The sequence below is a fragment of the Rhinolophus sinicus genome, chromosome 4, assembly GCF_057876585.1.
Source record: "Rhinolophus sinicus isolate RSI-liver-muscle chromosome 4, RSI-T2T, whole genome shotgun sequence".
Taxonomy (NCBI): Eukaryota; Metazoa; Chordata; class Mammalia; order Chiroptera; family Rhinolophidae; genus Rhinolophus; species Rhinolophus sinicus.
Window position 1 is genome coordinate 8,679,933 of NC_142504.1, and position 11,970 is coordinate 8,691,902.

The window sequence follows — 11,970 nt, forward strand, 5'->3', positions numbered from 1 at the left end:
GACCTTTCTTTTAACCACCTTTTTATGGTCCATTTAATGAGAAGTCTTGCCGAAAAAGAAACCTTTTCCAGTTTATGTCCCTAAGAATCAGACTCCCTAGTAAGATATTTGGTATTTATTTTGTGTGGAATTAGATCTTAAAGAGAACTTAAGTCAGTTTTGAGGTCCTTGGGACCTTTTACATGGCAGGACTTAGGAACGTAGACAGGCTAAAACACAGCCTGTCAATAGGGAGACATTAGAGATAAAATACAATTTTAACAAGCCTGGAAGGATGTTCAAATTATATTGTACCCAGCTTTTTAAAGTGGGGAAACTATATTGTATATAAAATGTAATTGTGTTTTAAATTTACGTAACACACTTGACAAACTGTTTTCAAATAGCAACAAATTAGGGTGATCTTCAAGGGCTTATATTATTTAAGGTTGTTGAATCTGAGAGTTCCCAATGTCATTGGAGCATGAGAATTTTAAAATCCTGATTGGTATCTCATTCATTTTTTTTTAAAAAAATTTGTTGGTAGTGTCTATAAACAAACAGTATTTTGGGACTTAAAGTAATCTTGACTATCTAGTTCAATCTTATTTTTGTAGGAAAAGCTGAGACTCAGACGTTAAGTGTAATTTTAAGGTTATGTTCCTTGTTAATGTCAGAGATAACACCGGATTCTAGATCTTCTGATTCCTAGCATGTTCCTCATTATTTTAAACCAACGTGTTACTAATAACATGTTATACAGTACCTGGCACGTAGTAACTGTTTAAGTGACACAGTATTTAGTACCAATATTGAGCACTTTCTGTGTTTCAGGCATTTTGAAAAGAGTTGTACATGTGTTAATTTAGTCCACAATTTTGTATGCCATTTTTTTGTATACAATTACTCTAGTTGAGTAATGAACTGTTGTTGTGTAATTAAGTGGTTTTGATTTTTTGAACTCTAATCTCAGAATTAAAATATCTACTTATTATGCTGGGTATAAGATTCAAATTAGTAAATTCCTAAAATTCACTCTTCGCAGAGGGATTTTATAAATACATCTTTAGCAACGTGTCTATACTCTCATGATTGTCATGAATTAAATATCTTTGAAGAAGTAATTACACTTCTGTTTGTAGAGTTCAGATCAGTCAGGATCAACAACTCCATCATCCAGTCAAGAAACCTTGCCATTAGCTGCCAGTTCTTCCTCAGAAGGCTTGAGGCAACGTGCCCTTCCACAAGCACAGACTGACCCAGCACAGAGTCATCAGTTCCCGTACGTGATGCAAGGGTGAGTGACACTGTCGTAGCTGTGGGCCTCTTAACAACCTGTTACTCCTGACGTGCGTGGTAGCCCTCTGCAGTAATCCAAGTACATGTGAAATTTGTTCATACGTGGTATGATAAAAAAATACAGTGAATGTTTAAATTAAAAAAAAATTTATTACAGTAAAAGACATATTGCCTTTAGTCCCCTTCAAAATACTCTCCCTCACTTCTAACACACTTATTGCATTGTTTTTGCCACTTTCTGAAGCAGCTCTGGAAGTCCTCTTTTGTGAGTGTCTTTAGTTGCGCTGTTGTGGCTGCCTCGATGTCCTGAATCATTTTGACTTTGGGGAAGAGCCAGAAGTCACACGGTGCCAGACCCGGTGCATAAGGTGGATGGGGACACATCGTAATGTTTTCATTTGACAGAAATTGCCATATACCAGAAGTGATGTGTGACATGGAGCGTTGTCATGAAGGAGGATGATTTATGGCACACTTTAAAACACACCTTCTCTCAACCGTAGCTCACACCCTACTAACTGCACCGAACAAGTTGAAAGTTGTCACACACTGTTACTAAGGTTTGATGCATCACTTCCCATATTGAAGATCCCTGCCTTTCCGTTGGATGGCACTCGGCAGCACATTCACTGTATTTGTTGATCACAACGGAAAGGCTTTGTGTCACACATCGCTTCTGGTACGGCAATTTCTATCAAATAAAAACATCACGGTGTGTCCTCATCCACCTTATTCACCAGGTCTGACACTGTGTGACCCTGACTCTTCCCCAAAGTCAAAATGACCATGAAAGGTAAACGTTTTGAATCAATTCAGGACATCGAGGCAGCCATGACAGCTCAACTAAAGGCACTCACAAAGGAGGACTTCCAGAACTGCCTCAGAAAGTGGCAAGAATGATGAGAAAAGTGTGTTTGAAGTGAGGGGGAGTATGTTGAGGGGGTTTAATGGCAATGTGCTTTTACTGTAATACAATTTTTTTTCTTTATTTAAACATTCCCTGTATTGTTTGATCACATCTTGTATACCTGGTTATATATTTTGAGAATTAGACGTTAAGTAGAGCTGTGCTTTTTAAAGCTGGTCATAAGTCAGAATCGAGGGCAGTAGTTTTTAGTTTTTAATGTTTGTGCCAATCACCTGGGGATTGAGATGCAGGGTGTGATTCAGTAGGTCTGATGGGGCCTGAGGTTCTGTGTTTCCAACAAGCTGCCAGGAGATGCTGATGCTCTGATGTTAGGACCACGCTTTGAATAGCAAGAATCTAGGTAATTAAAATAATTTTTTAACTCAGTTTTGCTATAGATCTACTGAAGTTGTGTGTGCATACATCATTTCACATTTTTGCCAATTTTATATAGGATTGATGCCTAGAAGAAGTGGGTCAAAGTAGATAGGTTAGAGAGTAAGTGCCTTCAGGGTTGTGGAATTTCAACATGGTAATCCGTGCTGTGATAAGGTTCTCTCTTTAATCGTGCATTATTATCCCAATCTGCAGTTTCTCTGTTATTAGGGGAATGGAGGCTTGGAGTGGCAGTAGTTTGAGTGTGTGGTTCGCAAGGACAAGAATGTACAAAGGCTTAAAGGGCAGAGGTGTGACCTTTTTTTGCATATTTTATATTTCTTTAAGTTAATTTTCAGAGTCCAGAGTGCTAACCATTACACCATGGAACCCCTTTTTAAGTTAATTTTCAGAAGCAGAATTACTTGGGCAGTTGGGTATAAATGAACATTTTAAAGGTATTTAATTTTGTAAACTCGTGTTTTAAAAGGCTTATTCCAGTTTATCTTGCTAGCAATGGAAGAGTTGTGTTTCACTTGTATCTCTTCCCAGTACTGGATATTGTCAGACAGAAAAAAAGCTATATTTATTTTAATTTGCATTTGTCCTAATGATCATTTCCGTTTCTGTGAGTTCTTTCTTCTTGTAGAAAAGATATGCACTGCTGTTTATTTTAAACTTATTTTTTCAACTCTCTTTAAATTTTGTCATCAGTTATGAGGCTCACTCTTTCTGTGCTTTCTTCTATTGCTTTTAAGTTAGGAAAGTCCTCCTCCCTCCAAAAGTTTGGTAAATAATCAGTTCTGGTGTCTTCCAGATTTACTGTGGTTTAAGTCTTAATACTTTATTTTAGTCCACTTGAAACTTACTTGAATATTTGGAATGAGGTGAAGCTTTAAGCGCCCTTTCCCCTACCGCTGATTTGGTCAACACTTTTCCCAGCATCAAATCATCATTCTCTATCATGTTGTTTAATGCTGTATCCTCTAGAATACATTAAGTTTTTATGTAATATGTTTCATTGATGTATTACTATGTACATATTTTAATAATAACTTCATAATTTAATGTAAATAAATCCTTTATTGTTTTCCGGAGATTACCAAATGCATAACATCTTGTCAGGATAATTAACACAACTGAAAGTCATAGTATGTCAAGTTGGGCCTGGAATGTGTCTTAGCGGTTATACAGTCCCATAGTTTTTAACTTATTGGAGAGAAGGGGAAGAAGTATATGGGAATCCTCTAGGGGAGTTTATTAATTTATTTTTTTGGCAGCATATTTTTAATAATCACTGTATGTTCTCGGTTGCAGTAGGATGAGGTGGGAAGCTATATACAGAGGGTGCCAAAAAAATGTATATACATTTTAAGAAAGGAAAAAACTGTATTAAAATTGTAATGCAATGAGTGATGCTAGCATTCATTTGATTAATACCATCTTTTGAGCAAACATCATACTACACATTGCTACGGTAATTCAACTTTGGAAAGTAATACATAGATAACATCTCTTAAAATGTGTACCTATTTTTGGCACCCCGGTATATAGTAATTGTTTTCTAAGTGTTTGTTAGTGGCCTTTTCTTCCCTTGACCTTTAAAAACAGTGACAAAGTCCAGTCTTCCCATTTTACAGTTAGAGTAATGGTGAGGTTATATTTCTTCTTAGTGGTGGAGCTTGGTGGAGCTCTGCTTTTAGGGGGTTTGGTTTCTTTCTTAGTTGGGAATACTAAGAACATTTAAAATATACACCTAGATACAGACTCCTATTGTGCTAATAATTGATTTAGGTAGATTTCAGGTTCACTCAGATACATCAGCTCACAGGAATGCCTAGATCTTTACAGAAATGTTTTATAATTGTTCTCTGCTTCAGTGGTATGGCTTTCTCTCCAGGTTTGATCACTAATGGATATCTTTTTAAACGAGTAGCTATGTCAAGGTTCTTTTCCTCTTCTTATTCAGGACTTGTTTATCAAGAGCTGGGAGGAACTCTCATGGAGGCTTCTCTGCTTTTCCTTCTTAAATTCAGTATGTGGGAAAGCTTGGGAAGTAGGGGGAGAGCTGGATCAGGAGGTAGAAGGATCTGCTGAGGCTGGAGCCACTATAGCTTCCGTCACTCCTCCACGGATGAGGGAAGGCCAGGTAACACGTAGGGGAGCCGCTGCCTTACCTAGCACCACGGTGCCTTAGGTACAGTCTGTTGGTAAGTTTTAGCCTCCCAGGCTCTTCTAAATTAGGTTTTATAATCAGTTATTAGCAATTATATGTTAACAGTCTTTAGAATATAAAATGAAAGTTCATGAATTTGTTAATTCTTGTCTCACCCTCGATAAGCCAAACTAATCAAAGATAAAATTCAAGTAATTTGAGGAAAAAGAAACTTCACAAATTCTACATTTACTTTCATGTTTATCTCTGTAGTTGTCTTGAAGTCTGTGACTTTGTGCAGTTCTCACATTATACACTTTGGAGTCATGTTCAGAGTTAGGGGTAGGGAAGAGTGAAAATAGTAAGAGAAATAGTAACATTTACTACGTACAGACCACCAATCCTATGAGAAAGATTCTATTATTAGCCCCATTTTAGAGATGAGGAAACTGAAGCTTAGAGAAGTAAAATGTGACCTCCCACAAATTTTACTGAATAGTAGTTGAACCTACTTCAAGAATGCATGTATAAATGAAATATTACTCAACAATAACAAAGAATGAAATACTGCCATTTATGACAACCTGGATGGAACTAGAGGGTATTATCCTAAGTGAAATAAATCAGACAGAGAATGGCAAATATTATATGATTTCACTTATATGTGTAATATAAAAAATACAAAACAGATGAACAAACAAAATAACAAACAGATGAACAAACAAAATAAACTATGAGCAAACTCATAGAAACAGATATCAAACTGATGGTTGCCAGAGGGAAAAGGTGTGGGGAGATGGGTAAAAAGAAGTGAAGGGGAATAATAGTAATACTGTGCTAAGTTTGCATGGTGACAGATGAGTACTAAGTGTGGTGATCACCTTGTAAGGTATATAAACGTTGAATCATTATATTGTACACCTGAAACTAATACACTATTGTATACCAAATGTACTTGAAAAAGAATGCATGTATAAATATGTTCTGCTAATCTTGGTTCTTTAACTGAAAACATTTTACAGATTTCTTTATAATGTTCATTTTTTACAGCTGATAGCTACTATGTTTTTAATAATATTTTACTACTAATGTAAAATACCATCTGGCTAGTTTTCCCAGTCCTCAGAATATTTTGCCACAAAGTTTATTTCAGGGTTTTTGTTCTTATGGAGAATGTACCTTTTGCGCTGAAATGCAAAGGTAGCAAATGTTCAGGCTTGCCACACATTTTGTGGGTGATTTTTTCTTTTCCCATTAAAACTGGGCTGATATGTTAGTTCTGTATACTTGGGGTCAGGGTCATCTTCTAAGAACTTTGAAGAATGTTGAAAATAAGTATTTTTTCTTTTCAGTAAGATTTGATACATATTTTGTCAATGGATGACTTGTAGTGCAGGAATGAAAATTTAGAGAAAAGCTTTTTTTAACTTCTAGAGCATTAAAAGACATTTCCTTCTCTGTCTCTGGCAGAAATGTGGACAACCAGCTTCCTGGGCAAGCTGTTCCGGCCGGGTTCCCAGTGTACCCCGCGTTCAGCCCCCTGCAGATGCTGTGGTGGCAGCAGCTGTATGCTCAGCAGTACTATATGCAATAGTAAGTTGATTTGAGTTCATTTTCTTACTGTGTTATTTGCTTTATTGTATTTTTTATCCTAAGTAAGTTGATTTGGGGATTTCATTTACTGATGTATTTCATTAGCTTTTAAAAATTAGTATGAGAAGGAATTTGCAGACATCTCAGCAGATGCCTTTATTTTAAATTATTTGGCCAAAGGGAAAAGGGTTCACACCAACTGAATGTACTTTCCACCCCTTGCTCTCTCCCCCAATTACATCTAGCAGTTATTATTCAGATGCTTTCTTTACTGTAATATTTTCTCTATGTAAGAGAACACTTAGGATAGTTTCACGGGAACTTTCATGCAGTACATCTACATGAAGAGACTGCAAGTTGAATGAACAAGGGAACAGAAGGAATCGTCTGTTAGGAGGCTCGTATTGATATAGGGCCCAGTTGTGGCTAACATGCTTTTTGGACGGTCAGTATTTTAGTAAGTCTTGCTTCCGGTCAGCAGGGAACAATCTTAGCACTGAGTGGGATTTCTCAGCCTTCATTCTTCTGGACTTCCTATGCATTCATTTAACATTTCTAGCTTCTCTTTAACATTCTGCTTTCTTTGTTTCTATGATTCTGTTATCCTCCTCACTCGTTTTATCTTTCTGGTTGCTCGTTTTGTGTCCTTTGAATACACATGTTCCTTTGCTCTGAATGGTAACATTCCTTGTTTCCTTAGACGTATTTGTGTACTTACCATGTGCCTTATGGTGCTCAGTCTGGTAGGGACGACAGGAGTCAGTCCTGGGCCGGTCCTCATGGATGTCCTTCCGTGGCCTTAGTGGCCGGCTGTCTGGGATGACTCCAATCCTTCATGTCCCGTTCTTCATCTTGTATCTTAATTGTTGGAAGGTTTCCACAGGGAAATAAGCATTTCTTCTAAGTTCAGTACGTATGTCTAAAATTGGATGCCACCATCCTCATAAAGTGTTTTCCTTCCTGACTTCCTGTCAATGATACTGCCTCTTCCTAATCATTCTCCAAGCTCTTAACCTTAATCAGCTTTGATTCTGGCTTCTGTTATCCCTGAACCCAACAAATTACCAAGATGAGTCAATAGGTTGTTTCTAGCTTCTATCCTTCCCCTGTATCTTACTGCCAATATTTTCCCCAGATCGTTTCTCATTTTAGACCCACTTTGCTGTAATTGATCTTTCTCCTTGTATGCTCTTTCCTATATTTCATTGTGCTATTGCCAGGTTAACTTGCCTAACATATAATTGAGTCAGTCATTCCCCACCCCACCCCAGCCCCAATATATTTGATGGCTCTCTCGACTTCAGTGTAAAGTCTGTATCCTTTTCCTTCCTCCAGACCTTACCCATAAAGCCAACCTGCTCTATGAGCCTTATTTCCTAATGTTCTCTTGCAGAACCCCAGGCAGGCTGTTTGTACCTTACCTGTTGCCATGGTCATTGTTACCATTTGAGGAGCTGCTGTGTGTTTAGTACCCGGCTAGATGCTTTATCCCCCTTGTCTCGTTTATAACCCAACAAGAACTGTGTAGGGTAAATGGGGTTGTTGTGGCTTGCTGCTAAATTGTATAATTGTATGTATATCATTTAACTTTTGAGCCTCAAGGTCTTAAGTTATTTAATGAAATAACTTAACCTACGAGTCAGAATAACAATGAAGTTGGAAACTAAAAAGCCCTATACAGATACAAGGTATTAACACACTGGCTTAAACAGGCTTTTGGAGCCTGGTAAACTTCTATTTTATTTTATTTTGCTATCTTGGTTTTTAAACTTTTTATTGTAGAATTTCAACATATAAAAAGATAGAAGAGTGAAATTAATGCTGTGCACTCATCACCCAGTTTCATTTATAATTCATGACAATCTCGTTCTACAACTTTCCTGCCTGTGTTGGATAATTTAAAGCAAATTCCAGATATAGTATTTTACTGGGAGAATTTTATAGGAAAATTTATTCTGATTTTCAATTAATATAATTACAAGCAAACTTCAGGACCACGATTCTTCCTAAGTTGACAAGGACCATAGCAGTGGTCCCCAGATGGAGTTCCCAAATGTCAGGATTGGGGCTCAGGATTTGTTACCGTGTTTCCCCCAAAATGAGACCTAACCAGAAAATAAGCCCTAGCATGATTTTTCAGGATGACATTCCCTGAACATAAGCCCTAATGCGTCTTTTGGAGCAAAAATAATTAATAGAAGACCCGGTCTTATTTTGGGGGAAACAAGGTACCTGGAATCCATTTAATATTTTAAAATACTAATACAAATCATTTATCACTGAGAGTGGTCACATAGGGTAAAGATTAATGTACATTTTTAGACAAATATTTCAAAACCTGGATCTGAGGGAGAGGTCGTAGGTATGGGGGTATTCATTTCATGTAGAATGACAAAAGGGGCCACTAGTGAAAAGGTTTGAAAGGAGATTTGGTCATTACCGTAGAAAGTAATTCAGTGAGAGAGGAAAGAGTGATTAACATGGCTGTTCTTATCTCTCCCCCCTCTCCCCTCCCACCTTGGACTACCAGGCTGAGAGAGCATCCTTTCCTAAGCTATTCCTACCGTAATCTGGGCTGCACTTTTCACTGGGATTTGTGCTTACCTAAGAAATGTGGTGCCCGAGTTGTGATATTCCATATTAGGTTTATGAAAAAGACATACGACTTACCCAGGAAGTTTTGGAAAATACAGTATTGTCTGATGAAGTTTTTTTTTTCTTCTTTTTAACATTTATTTTGGTGAATATTTCAGTCAGGCTGTAGTTTCAGCTCAGGCCACACCAAATGCCACCCCAGCCCAGCCTGCTCCCTCACAGCCTCTAAATTTGGCACATGCTCCTGGAGAAGAACCCCCACCAGCTCCAAACCTGGTGGCCCAAGAAAATCGACCCATGAACGAGAATGTTCAAATGAATGCACAGGGAGGTCCAGTGCTAAATGAAGAAGACTTCAATCGAGACTGGCTGGACTGGATGTACACGTTCTCACGAGCTGCGATTCTCCTCAGCATTGTCTACTTCTATTCTTCTTTTAGTCGCTTTATCATGGTAATGGGAGCCATGCTACTGGTGTATTTGTGAGTGATGCTCATTAACTTTTGTGGTTTCTTTGAATGACTTTCTAAAACTGCTCAGCGCAGAATCTGGCACGCGGTAGTGTGTGGGGAATGTTGGTGAGGAAATGTGCATGTTGGGCTTCATGGGTCTGGCACCAGAAGCAAAGCAGGTTATGTTGAGTAAGAATGTTTATCAGAATTGTCTAGAAACAAATTTTTCCTTTACTGTCATTTAAAAAAATTGTTAATTCAGCTAGACATGCCCTATCAATTATTTAGAACTTGAGGAAGTGTATGATGCACTGTTGCCTAAGGACGTTCTTTTTAATTATAGTTATCAATAGTAAGTCCTATAGGTATAGAGCAGATTGTTTTCTTCATAAGCAGACTAACTTTGCCTTGCCTCCTGTTTCCCCAAGAGGCAAACATATATTTAGTTGAATTCACTTTGAAAGGTTTCAAAAATGGTTTTATGACTCCTGATATGTCCTAATATCTAGCATAGGGCCAGTGAAGCTTATGACAGACTTTTAGACTTAAATTGAGTTGTTTTGCTGTCATTGCTTTGAGTGAGAGGGATAGTTCTCAGCCTAAAGTAGAAAATTAAGTCTTTTCATTTGTTATAGTTCTAATCATTTTTCTCTTGTAATGTTTTATAGTTTTACAAATAAAAACAGTTGTGACTTATCTTCTTTTCTCTTTATTTTACCAAACAGACACCAAGCTGGATGGTTTCCTTTTAGGCAAGAAGGCGGTCAGCAGCAGGCCCCCAACAATAATGCCGAAGTTAATGATGGGCAACATGCAAACAACCTAGAACTGGAAGAAATGGTATGTTACAGATGTGCCCTCAGCACTGCATGAGACCAACATGATAAAAGAATCTTGGGGTGTTCCATAAGAATTCGTGGAATGACACATGAAGTAAAGTTAACATATAAATTGTGTGGTTTCATCTTGAGGAACTTAGAATATAATACTGAGTTAGTCATATATTAGAATTAAGTGGGAAGAACTAACATTATTCTTTCTTAAAATAGCCTAGAAAGAAAATTATGCACATGGTAAGAATTTATTGTATTAAATTGGCAATTATCCCTTTGAACTCGAACACCGAGGAATTGATCAATTTTGGACCTAACAGATTTCTAATGATCATATGTGTACCACTTCCTTATTACATTCCCATATTCCTTCTTTCTATGGGGAGTTACTTAACTCTCTCCTTTTCTGTCATGAGTTCATGGTAGCTCTTTAATCACTTAGAATATGTTTCTTGTTTTGTTTGAAAGGAGCGTCTTATGGATGATGGGCTTGAAGATGAGAGTGGAGAAGATGCAAGCGAAGATGCCAGTGCAATGCAAAGGCCTGGATTAATGGCGTCAGCTTGGTCTTTTATCACCACCTTCTTTACTTCACTAATACCAGAGGGGCCTCCCCAGGTTGCCAATTAGACCTGAAAAAATTGTGCCAGCTGCAAGAAGGGGCTGGCTTTAGGAAAGTGTTTTAAATAACAGTGCAATTTAAACAAAATTATTACTTTCTTTCATCATGTACAGAGGTATTTTTTTCTTTAAGCTTCTCATGCATATGAATATTTTAAGCACAAATGGACTACTAAATGTGTTCTTTTTTTGAGATCCTAACAGAATATAGCGTAACAATTTGGTCTTGCAGGTTTTATTAATTTCAATTATGTATATTATATCAGACAGACCTATTTGTATGTCTTATTTCTTTAAAGAGCTGCTTCACATGTAAGTATCTATAACTAATAGCCCAGCCCTTCAATGTATAATTTGAATAAATATATCTATTTTCTGTGAGTTATCCTGAAAGTTTTAAACAGAATGACCTCATAGTTTTTAATAAAGATTATCTACCTAAAAGTAGCATCTTGCCCAACCATAAAGCAATAAACTTCTCAATAATCTTGGTTTTGATGTTTGAATAAATAATGGAAACTTTCTATTTTAAGGGCATGTATCCCATCAATTGGAATTAGTACCTTAAAAAAAAAAAGGCAGCTCTTCAATGGAATTAATAGTGATATAAAATGTTTGATATAGGCAGTACTTTTATAAAATAAGATATGCTGGAACTCGATCCCTGTAATTTTTTAAAATAAAAGGTCAATTATGGTAAACTGTCTTATGGGATATTTGTTTAAACTCTTTAATAATGAACCCATTATCTGTATAAATTTCAGAGTAGTTGGAAAAGGTTGCTGAAGTCTTCAAGGTCATTTTCACCTCTTTCCACTTCAGATGGATATCTCCTAGTTGACCGGTAGTCTGAAACCTCAAAAGTTTTTTAAAAATTCCCTGTGAAAGCCAATTCAGTATTTCATAAAGAAAGGCGTCAATTTCTTATAGGGTAGCTAATTAAAATTGAATAAATGAGGATGGGAGAACTTAACCATGGAAGACCTTTATCTCACGTGAAATATATTACACAGTTGCGTAGAGTAATACATGGTTGTATAGAACAAAATGGAAGATTAAGAAAACATCCGTGAATTATTCTCTAAGTTGCTTACTTATAATGATAAAGGTGATATTTCAAGGGATAACTGGTTTACCTTTTGAAACGTAAAATTAGGTTTC

The 11,970-nt window shown here is 36.9% G+C and overlaps 1 protein-coding gene across 4 annotated transcripts in view; it reads left to right on the top strand.

Moving 5' to 3' along the window:
* The window catches only part of HERPUD2 (HERPUD family member 2), a 29,642-nt gene extending 18,132 nt beyond the window's left edge, over nucleotides 1-11,510 (top strand). For all 4 annotated transcript variants that reach the window (XM_074340996.2, XM_074340995.2, XM_088797659.1 and 1 more), the window contains 5 exons: nucleotides 1,122-1,276; nucleotides 6,186-6,308; nucleotides 9,062-9,385; nucleotides 10,081-10,195; nucleotides 10,657-11,510. In XM_074340996.2, coding sequence (XP_074197097.1) covers nucleotides 1,122-1,276; nucleotides 6,186-6,308; nucleotides 9,062-9,385; nucleotides 10,081-10,195; nucleotides 10,657-10,818 — 879 coding nt within the window. In that variant the 3' untranslated portion in view covers nucleotides 10,819-11,510. The remainder of the gene's footprint in view (nucleotides 1-1,121; nucleotides 1,277-6,185; nucleotides 6,309-9,061; nucleotides 9,386-10,080; nucleotides 10,196-10,656) is intronic.
* Nucleotides 11,511-11,970: the final 460 nt, after the last annotated feature.